Below are 18,491 nucleotides of genomic sequence, written 5' to 3'. Positions count from 1 at the left end.
AAATACAGAAAGCTAACATTTAAAAACATACATACAGCCGAACGTAGAACCTCCTCCTTTTTGAAAGTCGGTTAAAAATAGTGAACATTCTCCATTATTTAACCAAATCTTTATTTATACATCATATTATTCTCTCCATATAATTTTATACGGGGTAAAACTGGATTCCCGGACCCGACCGACGTTATATTGACGGGTTTTGATTCGCAATCTAAGTTCGCAATACACAGTACACAGACGTAATTTTTACACAGCTAACAATCACATTGGAGTATATATTCTTTGATCACATCCCATATTACATTACTCTTTGGCTTAGGCTATTACGTAGTATCTATTAATCTGTGGCTTAGGCTTAGACTCGTTACACAGAATATTCGATTATTTGATCGATGTTTTACTGTTCCGTCAGAAGAATCGATTCTTTTGAATATTGTTTTTATTACTTATTTTGATACAATTATGTGACAAATTCTTACAAATAAAATGCAACTTTATTTTTTAGCCGTTCAACGACAACTACACAAACCGGCATTTTTAGGGAGCTCTTTAAACGACGAAAACCATAGATGATACATTATGACGAAAAGGATTACAACAATGAATTATGAAACATCGAATCGATTCTATGTCAATATTGTCAATTTGACAATGACATTTGGTAGTGTCTGTGATTTGTGAATTGTATTTTTTTTATTTTAGTTGTATAAAATATTATTATCAATATTTTGGATGCATATGTATGCAATAATGCAAGATAAATACAAAATAGCGTAAACTTAGAATAAGTACCTATTATAGAGTGAAAATAATCTATTAGAAGTACTTTCCTTGGGCTTGAAGTTGTATCCAGGCTATCCTTATAACCAGGAGTTAACCAATGAAAAAAGAACTAAGTTAACCCAAACCCACTGACGTAGTGTTAAATTATTAGATCATCGAGTTATAGTTCTATATAGAATATATATAGAATCACATCTACAACAGAAATCAGAATATGGAAATCAATAATCCTCAAAGTTATTGGTTTGTCGTAAGAGAAGACCAAAGCAATGTAATATTTAGCAGTAACAATTTTACCATACAAACACCGCAGAGTAAGTATTAAGTATGTAAAGTAAAGTTTAGCTCATCATAATATTGTACAGAGACGTTTCTTAGTTACCTAGAGTTAAAGGGGTCAAGAAGTCCCTGGTCCATCCATAATACCCACAAATTGGACTTTTGGCATGCACTCCAAACAGAGGCTTTTTTAAAATTCAAACAATAAGTTACGAGTGTTATTCATAATTGTTTGAACCTAAGCAGGTTGCATGCCCTTAGCTTGTTCATGCAATGCTGAGTGAACCAATCATGCTTACTCATGATACTTCAATACCTTTCGTAGGTTTATTTGAAAAAGGTTTTTAACTATAAATACATAATGTATTCATTATTTAGTTGCAGGCCAAGACTCCAGATATATCATAGACAGCTCTGCAGACAACAGACAATATGTTGATAATGTCCAAACAGATAATATACAAGAAACCCAACAGGACTCTGCAAAAGAAACCAAAGACAGTAACATTTGGGATAGAAATAAAATAAAATTACTATTGTCTCTATGTCTGGAAACCAGATTCAAAAGTTCAAATAGAGAAAAAATCCTGTGGAATGAAATATCCATACTTTTAGGGACAACACCAGAAGAGTGTGACAAAAAGTATAGAAACCTCCGTAGAACATACATAAGACTGCTGAAGAAGAATCGAGCTGGTAAAGATATAAAATGGGTGCACTATAGCTTGTGCGATGAAGTCTTTAAAGATTGTAAATCAATGTCTGTGACCCTTCTTCCACCTTGGGAGGACAGCAAAGTTAGGAAACTACTAAACTTATATATCGAAAACATAAGTAAGTTTCGGAGTACAGATCATCTACAAAAGGACATATGGAAGGACATTGCTTCACAGCTAAACACAACAGAGTACAATTGTTACCATAAGTTCAAGAATATGAAGAGAACTTACTTCAACTGGATCGAAAGGAGCCAAGAGACAGGTAAGTTGAGAAAGTGGCCGTACCATCAATACTTTGAAAAAATCTACTACAACTATAACCCAGATTTAGGACCTTGGAATAGGAATAAAGTCAGACAACTGATAAATGCATATTCAGACATTGCACATAAGTTTAAAAATCCAAAATTACAAAAAAAGGAACTATGGAGGGAGATTGGTAGAAAAGTTGGTGAATCACCTAGTAATTGTGATAGGAAATTTAGGAATCTAAAACAGACTTACTTAAGATTGAAAATGAGAGCTGACTCTGGGAGGTTGGTGACTAAATGGAGATACTATAAAGACTTTGTCACAATATTTGAGAATGACTCGTATGCTGTCATAGAACAGGGACAGGAGATGGTGTGCAAACCTTTGGAACACAATTATATTAAGCAACTATTGACATTCTATTTAGAGAATAAGCAAAAATTCAATGATCCACTTGTGAAGAAGAAACATTTGTGGAGGCTAATCGGTCCACGACTCGGACTGACTGCAGAAGAATGTGACAAGAAGTTCCGTAACATGAAACAAACTTATATAAGATTAGCTGAGAAGATGAGGGACACAGGGAAAGATAACACCTGGCCATATTACTCATACTTTGAACAAATCTACAATGGGTCTATAAATTCTAGATATAGAGAGTGCAATCACAAATGCTCCATTGACAATACAACTATAAAGGAATTAAAAAATCTTGTTAACAACCATGAGACAAAGGAAATGGATAAGTTTGAGAAACTTGTCTCAGTCATAGAAGATTCAAATAAAATTCAAAGGGAAAGAAATAGAATTCTACAAGCTCTTTTGAATAGATAGGATTTCTGCAGAGAATATGCTATTGTCCTTAATGTTTGACTACTTTTCATAAGTAAGCTCGACATCTATATTTAATTAAGTAAAAACAAAGTTATTTAACATTGAAGTTTTTATTCCTTAACCATTTAAAATCAGGATAAATGATGGTATGATAGTCTGGCAAGTTCGTTGGTAACACTCCCATGATATGCGGGCGAAGGGCGGAAAGACTGCGCGAGTGTGAAATCGTGCGTGCATCAGTCGTGGGGTTTTCATTCATCGCTACATCCCCCCCGGCCCGCGCGGAACATCGGGATTGTTATGAACGAAGTTGCCAAGCTATAGGCAGGCATAGCCCAACTAGAAATCCTGTATTGGAGGTGCCATTGGTATTTTTTCTTAATTTCATAATACGTTAATGGAAGAAAAATTATTAAAAGGTAACTAGTTCCATAAAAGATGCCTATTCAGTTGTTTATAAGAAAAAAAAAAAGGAAAACAAGCTTGGGCTGAAATGAATACCATCATTATTCATAAAAAGAATGTACTTCCTTCCCAGTTTTTGGCCAGTACTTTCTTTTCAAACCGTGTTAGCCTAGTGGAAATGACCTCTGCCTTCGATTCAGAGGGCGTAGGTTCGAATTCGGTCAGCGGCATGCAACTCCAACTTTTCAGTTATGTGCATTTTAAGAAATTAAAATTAATAATTAAAAAATAAGTATTACGTGTCTCAAACGGTGAAGGTAAAACATCGTGAGCCTGCATGCCTGAGATTTTTCTAAATTCTTCTAGTATGTGAAGTCTGCCAATCCGCATTAGGCTATCCGTGATGTACTCATAGATTTACGAGTCGGTAAGTCATGAAAACTTCGGGGGCGTCCGGACTGATTCACTCAGGTCACGGTTACACCCTCCCTAATGGCCCTCTAAGCCGAGGTCAGACGCCCTTAGGGAGCCGTTCCGTCCTCCATCTTTATTTCAGCCTTCGGGTCTCATTAGGCGATGCTTCTGCGCTCGCCCAAACCTGTTGGTGACGCCGTAGTGGTCCCACATGGAGCCATCGACACTTACTCAACACCAAAAAAAAAGTCATGAAACAGGAGCTTTACTTTGACAAGCTCCCCGCAGTCTTTCAGTCTTCATGCAGAATGGAGTTAAATAAAAAGTCAAGAGGGAATGTTTAGAAATGGTTTTATTTTATTATTACCGTTCTTATGCTTTAAATGTATATGTACAAACAAACTAATAGATAATCAGTTTCATTCTGAATAGAGAAATCGTTACGTGAGATGCCTGCAGCTACTCGAAACCGAATACAAAAACAAAGTCTAAACATACACTGTTTACGCTTAAGTCTTAACTTAAAAATACGTCCGTGTGATCACTTATTCATTAAATTTGACATTAATAACACTATACCGCCGTAAGGAATGGAAAAAATAATAATTTCAGAAAGATATTTTTTATTTATATATATAGAAATCACACTCATTCTGGGCTTGAATGTAACTTTTCGTGCAAGAAGCGCGCCACTAAAGTTGTTGTCGTGGTTTTTCCTTGTCACATATCTATTTTCTTATAAGTGTTCATTTGCGTTTAGCAAAATGAATAAATCCCTAGCTGAATGAGACGTAAGTTATTACTAAACCGATTTGATTTCTTTTATATCAATATTCAAATATCATGGGCTATATTTTATCCCCGAATTCGCATGTGAACTGCGCGAGGGTCAAGCCAGTAGTACAAACTTACTAGGTGACGCCCTGCGGTTTCACTCGAAATAAACAGCCTACTTTTACATTTGTAAACTAAGTATCAAAAACGTTTTGGTAAGTAAATTATTATTTATTATTAAATTTGAGCGTGTTTTTGAAACCATTCTTAAATAGTCTGAAAGATCATTCAAAGTCAAATTAACCTACACCAACTGCAGTGACGCGTTTATAAACCCACGGGAAACGAAGCCAAGATAACTAGAACCATACTCAGATAATAATCATAAGAACCTAAGTACATTTTATAAAATAGTTCCCGTATTGTATGTATAACACAGAGTAACATGCAATTAAATCAAAATCACTTTTGGTTAAATATGATTTTACTTACGACATTAAATTTGTTGTCACATAGCTGATCGAACATAAATATTCAACTGAACTATTCATACTGACAAGTGTGCTAACCGAATCTCTGCAAATCTGCAGAGACTGCTTTTGACAATAGGATAGTTGACTCATATCAAATATTTTCATGTAATAAATTTCAAAAAAATACGAAATTTAGGACCATTTAAAAAAACTGTCAACTAGCATATTGAACTAGTATTCTCTCACATTTAATGGCTTTTCGTTCTGAGCCCGTCTGCGTTGAAGAAGCCGACAGCCAGGGAATGCGGTTTTAATCTACCGTTGTGAGCCATTTAAAAAATCTTTATATTCCTCTATCGCGCGGAGCATGATACTGTGCTCGCCTATTGCCCTTAGTGGGTTTACTTTATATTTTTTTACATGTCACGTAACAGATACGATGGACGACCGGTCGTCCATTTAAGAGTCAAATGATGCGTGTCTAAGTGTTCATTTACACGAATGGCAGCTGTTACCGACGACTGCAGTCGGTAGCAGTTGCCGCCCGTGTAAATAACCCCTAAGAGGCACAAACGGAAAAACCATAAAGAGTTAAATTGAATCTTTCAGCGGCTTCAGTCAGTCAGTCAGTCTGTCGGCTTTCTTTACCTCGGCTTCGTTCAGTGGGTCACGAGAAACATACACTCAAAGCACCGAAGTAACTACAGGATCAAAAATATGTTTTTTGTAGATACCTCGAGCGGTAACATCCAACGTTCACACGCCCAGTCGCCCAACCACGCACACAGTCGATACAATACTAACCTAGATTGAATTACCACGCTATGTTGTTACTACTAAGGTGCCCCGCTCGCTCACGCCGAGACCGTTCCTGTTACAGATTACTACAGATTAAGGGGGGACAGATTTTTTTTTTTTAAAAAAGATCATTTGCCATTTTTTTTTTATATGACCGATATTCTCATTCCCCTCCAACTAGTCGGGAAAGACTGTATTAGGAGTGGGTACAATAGACCAACGGGGCGGGGATCGAACCACCACTCGGTGATGAGTCCGACCGCCCTTACCGTTGAGCTATTGAGGATATCAACGAGTCATTGCCATTTAAAAACTAAAAAGACACTTTAGTGTAAATAAGTCACTAAAATACACGATAATAGTACTATGAATGTCATAAGGCAACTGTCACCATACCCATGCTCTCTGATAAACACTTTAGTTGATACATTTAACCAACTTAAATTAATAAAGTGTGTCACTCGTCCAGCAACAAGTTTAAGTGTACACGCCATTTCTATGAATTATGGTCTATCTAAATGGTTTTTCTCTGGCACATCTAAACACATGTTAAGTTTAGATAGGCCCTATTATAGATGAATTCAACAAACTCATCATTATCATAAATAACAAAATGTTCCCTTATTGTTAAAATGTAATGTCTGTAAATTGAAATATTTACTGATGACACAGAGTAAAACTTCTTGTTTCAAAACAAAATTAGGAACTATAAGACTGTCATATCACCCTTTGGTCTGTGGCAGAGTAAACATAATATTCCTTCTTCAATAATACAGAACAAGAGCTTGCAATAGTCAGACATACCTAATAGGGTAGTCGACTCATATCAAATTTAATATAAACAATATTAATTTTGTGATAACGAACTATATAAGACCATTTAAAAAAAAGTGTCAACTAGCCTATTGGCTAGTAGCCAATAGTCGTAGAGTGACAACTTTATGCCTTCATAGATTGACGTATGTCAGACTACTGCAAGCTGTAAGTCCAATAGTCGAGGCGCGGATTACCTACAAGGGAGACATAAACCGAGTGTGTGTGTCAGTCTTCACGGAATTGGTCTATGGAGGCTCGGCGGGGCGTAACGCTGGCGGCTCACTTCTTGGCATTCTTCTTGGGTGAAGGCGCCTTGCCTTTGGCGTTATTTGACATTTTCGACTTCTTGCCTTTGGGCTCACCCTCCTCGTCATCCTCGTCCTGTGAAAGGTAGCCATTGAGTTAGGGTACATTTACACAAGCGGCCACTTTACCGACGACCGCAGTCGACTGCAGGCGGTGACCTCTCGGCGGCAGCCAACGGCAGTCGACTGCAGGAGGCGACCGCCGCTGAGAGTCGACTGCAGTTAGCGACGCCGTCGCCTGCCGCCGAGAGCGCCGACTGCAGTCGACGGTAGCAGTGTGTAAATGAACACTTAGCTTTAGATGCATGGAAGGCACATGCATTTTCTAAGCTTGTTGAAACTACACCTTATGTTTAAATTCAGGAAGCCTAGAAAATGCCTGTTCACTTTTATTATCAACCTAGTCTTAAAACAAGACAAATATTAACAGTTTTTATGAATAAATAAAATACATATTTTTAAAACATAACTAACATTTTCCTGCCCCTCCAATTTGTTTAATCCCACATCTTACCTATTGAGGATAATAAATTAATTGATTAAAGTAATAACATATTTTTATATAATTGTAACTACCAGAAGGTAAAGGGAATAAATGAGTACAGAAAACCAACAGCCAATTTTGTTGTTATAATTAATTGTACCAAAATTTTGCTACAGGGCCCATTTTTATCAAAAAGTATGACAGTTGCTTTTACAGTAAATTGTCATAATTTTGCTGAATTTGGCCTTAGGCCCTTTTCCCTCTGTTGTGTATATCGCAAACTAATTGTCATGATTAAGCAAGCAGCTTTAATTTTGATATTATATAACAATTGTGTGAGTGCAAATTTTGTGCACAGGTGACATCTTAAGTAATACTTTCACATTGGTCATTTGTATCTTTATATTTGACCTAATAGGCTAGTTGACACTTTTTCTTAAATGGTCTTAAATAATTCCATTAAAGATCTACTAGAACTTGACTAATACATCAAGGGTTTTGTTAGTGACGTCACAAAATGGACGACAGCGTTTGTGACGTTTAGAAAATTCGAAAAAATACGTGATATTTAAATTAAGTTTTAAAATCCAAACGATATATTTCCGACCCCTATACCATTTACTACACGAAAATAATATTGTTTATATTAAATTTGATGTGTCAACTATCCTATTGTTTGTCATTCAAATGATGTCTAATATGGTTTTTGTCATGTTCCGATTAGTGTGCTATAATTTCTCGTAAATAATAAATTAGTTGAAGGTATTCAGTACCTCATTTGTCTTGCGCTTGCCGGCTGTTGGTTTCCTTTTATTCTCATCTTCCTGCAAATGTAGTAATCTACTGTATCACTTGTTTATTTTCACTAATGCAACAAATGAAAATAGGTGTTCACATTCAAATACACCACTATATGTAGATAAACAAAAACAACATAATAGTAGGGATAGACCAAAAGGATGCACAATCATATAGAAAACCTCACTTAAAAACTGGCCAATTTTGCTTTGGCAGGTTTAGAATTATTGGTAAAGAAAATTATACCTAAAGGCCTTTAAATATAGTCAAATATTAAATAAAATACCAAATTCAGAGCATGTAAATGCAATTACTTGAATTGAGTGCCAAGAAGTTGTGTTTAGCACTCATTGAGTGGGGACATTTTATGGTCACTGATTGTGTATCCACTTTCTAATAGGAGGTTCATGCCAATGGCACAATAAAAACGAAATTTTTGTTTCAACTATAGCTTGACTTTTGTCTTTCCCTCATATCATGCACTTCACAGGTCTGCTGACTTGAATCACTATCAAGACATTAAAATTGCATCTTATGTAAATGTTTTACAGTATGTAAAAAGCTATACTCTGAAGTACAGCACAACTTGAATAATGAATTTACTGAAAAATATATTACCTTCAAGGAATAAAAATATTGCAGATATTAATTGACACTAAAAACAAAATAAATGGGTGACTGAACCCACAAACTAATACAATAAAGTATAAATGATAATAAGTAAGGGATTTTTGACAAATACATAAATGGACAGGTAAGAAAAGGAGATTTACCTTAAACTGAGAATCGTCACCTTCCTCCTCATCCAACATTTCCTCTTCCATTTCCTCCATATCTTCAAACTCCTCAACCAGAGCACCAAGTAAATGCTGGCCAATCAAGTGTACGGGCCCTGAACCCTACGATAAACCACTGGTTAGTAATTATAGTAGGAAACTCTTCAGGAGTGGGATATAGCGAGGTAAATCAGACAAATGCCTCGATAGTAATCACAGGCGGACAGAGTTGAATCAGAACGACGCAACACACCCGTCATTTGAAAACTGGTTAGTTTTATCATCATTTTATATTGTTTCAGAATAACTGTAGTAGGGATGATGACAGTTTTTTTCAATTGTATGTAAATTAGGAACAATTTTGTAAAAGATTTCACTTTTACAAAATTGTTCCTAATTTACTTTCACTGATACTCCAAATATTGTGGGTCTTGCTGTTTTATTTATTTAATCTGGTTGTTATGAAACTAAACTAAAACAAAACTACAAAAGTAAGTTTACCATTATTTAAAAATTTAACTAATATTATAAAGAGGAAAGATTTGAATTGAATATGTAATTTACCACTATTTAAAAATTTTAACTAATATTATAAAGGTAAGATTTGAATTTTCGTTATTATGAATTGAATATGCTCTGAAACTACTGGAACAATTTAAAAATGTCTTTTAACATTACAATAAACAGTATCCCTAGTGAACATAAGGCAATATTTTATCCCAGTATTCCCACTGCAATAGGAACTATGCAGTAAAATCGTACAACCGCACAACAACCAAACGGTACGTACAACACGGTTGTACGGTACATGCAACCCTGTAGTACAATAATGTTTACCTGTATAAGTGTGAAAGTGACAGGAGCATCGGGGAACTCAATGTGTAAGCGCACTTGTCGCTGCTCGCCCACTTTGAGGATGGCCACTGGGATTTTGATGGACTCCTGGAGACACATTGTCTCCACCTGTAACAAATTACCAACTACATTATACCAGATTTCAATGTATATCTATGAATGTGACAAAAAAAAGGAAACCCTGGCTGAGTTAGTTGTGCATATTTAGAACTAAAGTTATGTTTTTATTTATTCTTTACAAATTAGCCCTCAACTACAATTTCACCTGATGGTAAGTGATGATGCAGTCTAAGATGGAATCGGGCCAATTTGTTGGAAGGATGAAAATCTACACCGCTTTTAGTTTCTACATTACATCATACCAGAACGCTAAATCGCTTTGTGATACTTTGTTGGTAGGGTAGTAACCATGGCTGAAGTCTCCCACTAGCCAAAATGTCTTTTATATCATGTTTCAAAATGAACAAAAGTTCATATGGACTAAGAAGTAAACTTTAGTTTGGATATGTATTCATAGACAATATTGTGCATGCCCTAGCAGTCTAGCAGATGTGTTGGCCTCAGGTTTTAATATGTTACATGTAAGGGAATAGTTAATTTACATTTCTAGATTGGTTTTGAGTTGAGTGAGCAAAAAAAAAAAAATCTTTTGTGGGTTTGGGTATACTCTTCTATAACAAGATCCCCAAGACTGTGATGGACTTGCCAATGCACAACTTTAAGCAATGTGTTAAAAAACATTTACTTAGTCGAGGTTACTACACTATTGATGAGTTCCTTAACGACAAAGGTGCTTGGAGGCCATTGGATCAGCTTCCACCTTCACACAGGAAATAAAACTATAAGAAATTGTAATTTAATTGTTATCAAATGTAAATTGTAATACTGTATGACTTTTTCAAAAGAGCAACTGTTGAGTTTCTTGCCGGTATCTTCTCAGCAGAACCTGCCTTCCGAACCGGTAGTAGAATCTTTACAAATAGTCAACTGACGTGTCAAAAGTGCTTGTAAACTGAGCCTACTTGAAATAAATGAATTTTGAATTTGAAGTTTTTAAAATTAGATATTTATACAAGAAACTACCGGGCGTCCGCGACTTTGTCCGCATGGTAATCGATGTAAACTTTCAACCCCAATTTTATCCCCTTTGGGAAAGAATTTACCAAACTCCTTTCTTAGCGGATGCCTACATCATAACATCTACCTGCATGCCAAATTCCAGCCCAATCCGTCTAGTGGTTAGGGCTGTGTGTCGATAGATAACTATGTCAGTCAACTTTGAGTTTTATATATAGAAGAAATACATAACTTATTTAGACCTGCCTTTAAACTAGCTGGCTGTGCATTATTTCAGAATAACAATGATACACACTTCATAACCTAACAAAAAAAGACACATGATTTCTATTCCTAACTCTAGATCTTCGACATTTTCTTAACCTAACAAAGAAAGCCACATGACTATGACCTTCACTTTTTAACCGACTTCCAAAAAGGAGGAGGTTCTACGTTCGGCTGTATGTATGTTTTTTTCTTCCTTCAGTTAGTAGTTTACTTAATGCAATAATATTTGTTGTAAGTAACCAGGACTTTGATCAAGTATATGAAGGTACCTACCTGTACAACATTGAGTTCATCTGCTTTGGCTTCTGGCCCAAGCAACGCCTGGCGTATGAGTAGTTTATTACTACGTGGATAGTCTCCTTTCGCTTCCGGGTCCCATGTTTCTGACTGATGTGAGGAGGAGAGAGTGACACCTGTAACATGGTTACACTGACAATAACTAATTTATCACTACGTGAATTATCTATAACACAAGCGACATAGACTAATTAGTATTCGTCCTCATAATGTTTTTTTTCAATACAAAAACTATTAAATGTCCAACCGTCAGTCGACGCAGGGACGCCATACTTTCAAATTGCGCGCCCTTGCAAGGACTTCCGAATGACGCACGTTTTGCGAATTTTTGTAAGATTTACGCACTAAGATACAAGATCGATAATTTAACACGCAGAAATTGACAAAAGTACTCTACATTTGCACCGCAAAGGCTTACAACGCCATTTGTAACATTAATGAATGATCATCATTATGGGTGGTACGAAATGGCGGCAATGGTGAATTTGTTTAATGATTACAAAAATCACCACACACTAAACGGAGTTACACGAAACTTGTGTAGTATAGAAATAACAATAGAATACGCGAATATTGAATTGTGAAATAAAATGGCGAAGTAGCCGGGTGTCAAAGCTTGATGCCACTTTACGCAGTCTAAAACGAGCAAAGTACACAAGATAAAGATTAAATAAATGGAACAAATTGCGGGAAATACATGTAAGAATATCACTTACCATAAAAATATTCGTCCGACATAGTGATTTCACTAATTTAATTCGATTTTTAAAACACGTTCACGTGCGAAGCCGGCGCACTCAACTCAAATCTGGGAATGGTGTTGCCATTTTTTAAATAAACAAGACAAGCGAGCATTGCGACTTGATTGCGACTTTGCAATTTTTTATAGTGTGGTAAGTTAACAAAAATTTTCACCCTAATAAGTTGTTCTGAGCAATAAATTGGTAATGTTGCTATTGGTAATGTTTTGCCAAACAAACCACTAAAACTAAATAGTCACAGCAAACAAAGGTTGAATTACTTATACAAATGAAGACTTAAGAATTTATTGGACTTATGATTGGGTGTAATACATAATATAATAATAATTAAATTAAAATTATAACTAAGAAATAACAGGATATTACAAATAAAATAATGAAGTATTATAATAAAATACAATTTTAATCAACAACGTATTATAACTACATGTCACTTATAAAAATTTTTAGGTAGTAAACTGTCTGACATCGATCTATAAAGATTTTTTCTTCTATATCTACTGATAAAAGCATTATTATTCTTAAGCTTACTAAAGACTTCAACTCATTTAGATTCATTTGTTTTACTAGGTTTATAAAGCTTTTCTGTAGGGCTTGTCGACCTTTCTTGATGACAGTTTTTATGAGTTTTCAACTGATCATGTGTATGGGAACACTGAGGGCCTTTTATCCCCGATAATCCAGCTTCCTTATCGCCACTGCGTAATTCATTCTTAGCAATGAGAAACAGCTTCAACTGTGTATTTTCAAAATTGAGATCGGCGTTAACTTTCAACAACTTAATATATTTTTTATGACTTGGATTAATTTTGTTTCTTAGCTCTTCGAAGACTGAATCCAATGCATTTTTGTTATCCTCTAAGGTTGTTATTATGGATTTAAATATCTGGAAATTATTTTTTTACTAGAATTAATAAATAATCCAAACCGTTTCACGTACTTGTACCGACTCGTAAATCTAAGCGTTTCACGGCTAAACGACGGAACTAATTTTGACGAATTTTAGTATAAAGAGAAATTAATACTTGGTGCAGACGATTGGATATTTTATATACCAGAAAATCCATGGTTCCTGCGGAATTCGTAAAAAAAAAACAACGCTTCACTTAAATGAGGTTACGAGCGTCCGCTAGTATTACTTTAAAATATGCTTGTAAAATAAAAAAATGACGTCTGTTATTACTTCATGCGTTTGAACTTGTAGAGCTTCAAATTTTTGTTGAAGCTCTTTTTTACTTTTCCTCAGCTTCATATATTTAGTACACACGTTATGTATAACTTCATCTTTAGATTTCATTTCATTTTGTAACGTTGAAATAACTTCTTCTTCTTCTGACTATAAAAAATCATAAAAGGAAGAATCTTAATAATTAAAAAAAACTCAAAACTCGTTGAGTACGAAAGTACGAACAATTTTTGGGTAGTAAATCCAAAAGTTGTTCGTACTCGACTGAAATACTAAGTAGTCTGTACGGCCTATACGTTGAAATTAATGTACGCTTTTGCCTAGTTCGGACTACTTTAGTATTTTGACACCACACATGATTTCACACCCGCGCAGTCTTTAGGCGCCACGGTGGAACGTTAAGACCTCGTAGACGGTAATATATTCTTTGGTTAATACCTACCCATTATAAAGACTGCTAAATATATAACCCTTCCATTTGGCTTCGAAGCAGTTAAGTATTGTAAAAAGAAATAGGTGCGTCTCGGGGCGTTTGACAGAAGTGATAACTTAAGCCTGCTGCCGTGTGCGTGGGAAAAGGACGCTAGACAGATTGTCGCTGTAACGTGTTACGTTACGAAGCGGTTTTATCACTGAAATTACATTTCTGTACTGTACTGTACAGTCAAATACTTACTACGTAATCTTTTCCACTGTTTGCTAACTTCAACGAAAGCTTTTTCATGTTTTTCAACAGAAAATCTTTTTCTTTTGAATGTGTTGTTCTGAAATCGTCAGTAAAAATGCAAGGCTAAAATATCTTGGAAAAATTAAAACAATTATTATGTTTGTGTTTAAGGCAGTTTTCTTAGATGTTTATTTTAATTTTATTTAAAGAAGAACTTACTGCTTTTAAGAAATTAGAAATTGTTTATTTTACCTCTCATCGACTAGTTCTTGGTGTAAATATTTATTTTCTCTTAACAAAGTTTTGTGTCTAACATACAGTTTTTCTTTTTCACACGCAATTTTCCCTAATGCGGCGTCCCTATTATCTAATAACACTTTCAATGAAGATATATTAAGTTTGAGTGATTCAATTTCGTCTTGCAGCTTTTTCAATTCATCTATTTTACTTTTGCCTGAGGAAGATGAAGATTTTAGAGAGCCCTTAGACAAAATACGTCTAAAATTCATCCAGATACATGAGATATTACTCTAAATAACTCGCTAAATTGCACGTTTATTACTAACTTTCTAGGGTTATTCTAAATTAACGGGTCAGGATTAGAAATAAATTAAAGTATCTTTTGACAATAATTACTCAAAATTACCATAGATTTGATTGACGGATCTGATTGAAACTGTCGCAGAATAATATAACACAGATCACTAAATTAGCATAGCTGGGCACCGTTAAACAAATAGTTAACTTCGTTAATCGTTAATCCGCTACAAAAAAAGTTAGCTTCGTTAAACGTTAAAGCGTTACATTCCGGAAGAATTAACGCAAGTTAACGTTAATCGTTAATCCGTTAATATGACTGGTTAATATTGCATGTTTATATCATTGTGAGAGATCCCCACTGTAAAATAAAGGTGAGCACTGGGGAAAAGTGCCATAATTTGTTTTTAGTTGATTTTATCTATAATTTTAACATAAATATAGTAATTTGTTGATTTCTTTGAATAAAAAATCTTTCATAATTTCATACTTGTCTAAACCTGTTAATCACGTCGCGCGGAAAATAGTAGGCATTGGATTAACGATTAACGGACTTCTACATATTAACGGAAGTTAACGGGTCCGTTAACATTTTTAAAAGTTAACTTAAAAGTTAATCCGTTAATAAAAATGTTAACTTCGTTAATTAACGATTAACGGATTAACGAGTTAATGCCCAGCTATGTAAATTAGTAAAATAATATCACAATGTATCCTCAGTAAGCATGGAGGGAGGGATAAAGCATTATAACCTTTTACACCTATAAGATTATAACATTCTGTTAGTGTTCATTAAAAATATAATATATATGTATTATATGCCTGAAATAAATGAATTTTATTTTATTATTTTTATTAGCTAATAGTTGAACACTAGTTAAATAATAAATTGAAACAAATTATTCTTCGCAAGCTTATTTGTAACTTTAATGTATTTCACTCTAATACTTGTATGATACGTTTTTGTAATCAAATGTAACCATGTAAATTCTCAAATTTTTTTTTTGCAAAATTAAAAAAAAGGAGAATATTGTGGGGGTCAGAGATATTTCACATTAAAATTGTAAGTCATTCGGTAAAATAAATCAGTTGGAATCTAACCCATAGAATATAATGTATAAAGGGTATAGAGTCATCACTCTGGACAACCCTTTGACACCTATCTATGTCACAGATCACTATAGACTAGAAAATCTATGTATCTAAGGGACAACCAAACGAACAAAGAAAGTAGCGCTCCCTGGCGGTCTGTGGCGTAACAAATTTTTAGCCATATATAATTAAACCTATTGAGTATTTAAAGTACCTACCCATAATTTTTACTTTTATTTCCAATTTATAGAAATTAAAGAATAATAATTTGACATAAATTGTATTGCTCTTTCATTTATATTTAAAATTAGGTTCAGTAAATAAATGAAAGATTGTATAGAACTTATATCAAACAAAAAATAAAAAACAATACTTAATCATCTTTTACTTTTATTATAATAATGTAGAAGCAGTTGTGAAAAACATTTTACTTACGCGTTTTACCACAGTTTGTTCGTTTTACAACATTGTCACGAGAAACCAAAACGAAAAGAAAATCAAAGTCCTTTGGGTATAGCGTGGGTTAACAATAAAAAGCGGGTCTGTCGATGTCCAGCTTTTTTTCCTATATTTTTTCCCATGGCAAAGGTATTAAGGCACCGTAAAGCCATGTCTTCAGTTTATATCAGTTCTTAAATATGACAATTTATATTTTAATTATTGCAAAATGAAATGTAAAGAAGATTTTTTGATTTCCAAAAGGAGGTTTTCTGAACATCATATTGTTTACAAATTAAAATTGAAAAAGTTTATGAATAGATTGGCATTTTATTGAAGTCAAGTTATTATAATATTAATCTTTAAAGAAATCTTTATTTTGGATAATGCTGCGTGAAATGAAACGATGGATGATAATCTCAGACCAATTATTGTATAATTGGTCTGAGATGATAACAAACAAAAGCATACCATTACAAAAAATCTTTAGTGTGGATGTTAAAAAAAAAATAATTACCGCCCTCTAGTTATCTGTGGCGGAACTATACGTTTTTTAAGATTCTATTGAAATTTGAAGTGAAAAGATCGTGATCAGGCCGGGTCAACTCTCGAACAAAGTTTGGTTATACCTACGGGGGCTAGACCTGTGGTGTCATCATCCATACGGTTCTACCGTCTGGTTGTTGTAGCAATATTATTATCGTTAGTAGCTCACGCCTGACATAATATTGTGATAAATCTAATACATTTTTAGATTTAAATATGACTTTAATAACTGAATAAATACTTTTCTTCTACAAAAATATAGAGAGACACTCTCGTTGAATATTGTTTTAGTAACGTATGGGTAAGATTTTCTAAACGAAGTGTGGCAACCCCAATTTCTTAATAAAAAATAAAAATGTTATAAAATGAAAATGGCGTCATTTCACCAAATATTTTAAAACACAAATTCACAAATAATGAAATAAATGTTTGCCACGGCCTGTTAATATTTATGAAGACCTCTTCATGGATTGGATTTAAGCAACCTACTGTGTAATATCCTCGCCATTCTTGATGTTGAGAAGATCTATAAGTCTTTTACGTTTCATCTGAGTGTTGTGGTTTTTCATTATGTTAAAAATAAGACTTTGTTAGTTCAAGTGTCTCTATAACTATGAAGAAGAACAAAAGAAAATGCTTTGAGTGTGGTTCTTCGCCTGCCGATGATCCAGAGAAGACCCTACAGAGATTACCGAAACTTGATTCTACAAATTTAGTCTCCGGTATGTACCTACTTTAGTTTTAGCTAATAATAAAATACTTTAATAATAGCTATTGATCATATAATGATTACATTAGTTAGTTAGGTTTCTTAGTAGTCTTCTAAAGATATGGGAATTATTAAAATCCTACTAATTCTTATGAAACTCGTGCTCAATTATACAATTATGCTGGGTTTACACATTATGGTGATGTTTGTACATGCAATGCACCCCAAATAACTGTCTGACCTGCAGCTGTCTGAATGTTTACTTCACTGGATCTACTGAACAGATTTTCATTTGGTTATCACAGGTAGCTTAATCTGGAGCAACATAAGGTTAATTATGAAATGGTAATGAAAATAAACATCTGAGAAAAGCAAATTCCATGAACTAATTTGAAAGTATCTCTTACCAGAAGTAAATTTTTTACTATACCACTGTTCAATATTAAACCACAGGTATATGTACTAAAGGCAGGTAGAGTAAAGTTTGAGTTTTATTTTTGAATCTATAATAAGTAGTTTATAATAATGTAATGATGAACCAGAACAATTTGTTAATTTGAAACTACAATTACAAGTTTTTATAATTATGTTAGGCATTAGGCAGACTAATGAGATCGTTAATTTTACAGGTTGACTCGTATTAATTATTGTTTGATTTTCCTTGTTAATTTTAGTTTCCCATAAATGTTAATTTTGTTATTTTATTACTCTGTTCGTTCTTGTTTCATTATGTTATTTTACTTTGTATTCATGTATAAGTTTTAAGTTAAGACACGTCACGTAGTACACGTCCGTGAACTCACAAGGTTTCACCTGAAAACCAGCGCCACAGCTCGCTGTGGCATCGTGCTGAGGTGGATACCTTTTTTGTCCACGACCAGATATTTGTGTGTTCTGTTTGTTTATTTTATTTTATAACTCGTGTGTGGACAAATAAAGATATATTCTATTCTATTCTATGTTACTTTACTTTGTACGAAAATCTGTTCTTTGACATGATTATAGAATAAGATGATAAGTGATGATGCAATCTAAGATGGAAGCGAGATAACTAGTTAGGCAAAGGATGAAAATCCACACGCATTTCTGTTTCTACATAGTATCTCACCGGAACACTAAATTGCTTGCCAGTAGGGTATTAACTAGCCA

At 34.2% G+C, this 18,491-nt stretch overlaps 4 protein-coding genes across 6 annotated transcripts in view; 2 read left to right on the top strand and 2 right to left on the bottom strand.

Moving 5' to 3' along the window:
- LOC112054743 (protein C12orf4 homolog) overlaps window positions 1–18,491 on the top strand; it is a 140,920-nt gene that overhangs the window by 32,304 nt on the left and 90,125 nt on the right. The gene's annotated exons all lie outside the window — the stretch shown is intronic.
- On the top strand, window positions 654–2,966 carry LOC112054740 (uncharacterized). Its single transcript, XM_024094626.2, has 2 exons — window positions 654–1,097; window positions 1,441–2,966. Exons 1-2 carry the CDS (start codon window positions 998–1,000, stop codon window positions 2,865–2,867), a joined length of 1,527 nt encoding a protein of 508 aa, XP_023950394.2. The 5' UTR covers window positions 654–997; the 3' UTR covers window positions 2,868–2,966.
- On the bottom strand, window positions 4,021–12,280 carry LOC112054738 (nucleoplasmin-like protein). Of its 2 annotated transcripts, XM_024094624.2 has the most exons (6): window positions 12,123–12,280; window positions 11,383–11,522; window positions 9,748–9,873; window positions 8,908–9,033; window positions 8,110–8,160; window positions 4,021–6,928 (listed from the first exon to the last, which is right to left on the bottom strand). In XM_024094624.2, the coding sequence occupies exons 1-6, from the start codon at window positions 12,142–12,144 to the stop codon at window positions 6,827–6,829; spliced, it is 567 nt and encodes a 188-aa protein (XP_023950392.1). In that variant the 5' UTR covers window positions 12,145–12,280; the 3' UTR covers window positions 4,021–6,826. The 2 variants fall into 2 exon arrangements, with proteins under 2 accessions (XP_023950392.1, XP_023950393.1); XM_024094625.2 differs by lacking the exon at window positions 8,110–8,160.
- On the bottom strand, window positions 12,401–14,727 carry LOC112054747 (uncharacterized). 2 transcript variants are annotated; one of them, XM_052889120.1, is made up of 4 exons: window positions 14,273–14,727; window positions 14,030–14,117; window positions 13,351–13,503; window positions 12,401–13,053 (listed from the first exon to the last, which is right to left on the bottom strand). In XM_052889120.1, exons 1-4 carry the CDS (start codon window positions 14,527–14,529, stop codon window positions 12,712–12,714), a joined length of 840 nt encoding a protein of 279 aa, XP_052745080.1. In that variant the 5' UTR covers window positions 14,530–14,727; the 3' UTR covers window positions 12,401–12,711. The 2 variants fall into 2 exon arrangements, with proteins under 2 accessions (XP_052745080.1, XP_023950405.2); XM_024094637.2 differs by lacking the exon at window positions 13,351–13,503.

The sequence above is a fragment of the Bicyclus anynana genome, chromosome 24, assembly GCF_947172395.1.
Source record: "Bicyclus anynana chromosome 24, ilBicAnyn1.1, whole genome shotgun sequence".
Taxonomy (NCBI): Eukaryota; Metazoa; Arthropoda; class Insecta; order Lepidoptera; family Nymphalidae; genus Bicyclus; species Bicyclus anynana.
Note: the sequence above shows the minus strand (reverse complement) of the source record. Positions and strands in the feature narration are given on the sequence as shown.

Coding starts and splice junctions, on each gene's coding strand:
- LOC112054740 (XM_024094626.2), top strand. CDS start 998: ATGGAAATCAATAATCCTCAAAGTTATTGGTTTGTCGTAAGAGAAGAC. Junction 1,098..1,440: donor TACCATACAAACACCGCAGA/GTAAGTATTAAG, acceptor TTCATTATTTAG/TTGCAGGCCAAGACTCCAGA.
- LOC112054738 (XM_024094624.2), bottom strand. CDS start 12,144: ATGTCGGACGAATATTTTTATG. Junction 11,523..12,122: donor GTCGGACGAATATTTTTATG/GTAAGTGATATT, acceptor ACCATGTTACAG/GTGTCACTCTCTCCTCCTCA. Junction 6,929..8,109: donor GCAAGCGCAAGACAAATGAG/GTACTGAATACC, acceptor TACCTTTCACAG/GACGAGGATGACGAGGAGGG.
- LOC112054747 (XM_052889120.1), bottom strand. CDS start 14,529: ATGAATTTTAGACGTATTTTGTCTAAGGGCTCTCTAAAATCTTCATCT. Junction 14,118..14,272: donor CAAGAACTAGTCGATGAGAG/GTAAAATAAACA, acceptor TGACGATTTCAG/AACAACACATTCAAAAGAAA. Junction 13,504..14,029: donor ACAGTGGAAAAGATTACGTA/GTAAGTATTTGA, acceptor GATTTTTTATAG/TCAGAAGAAGAAGAAGTTAT.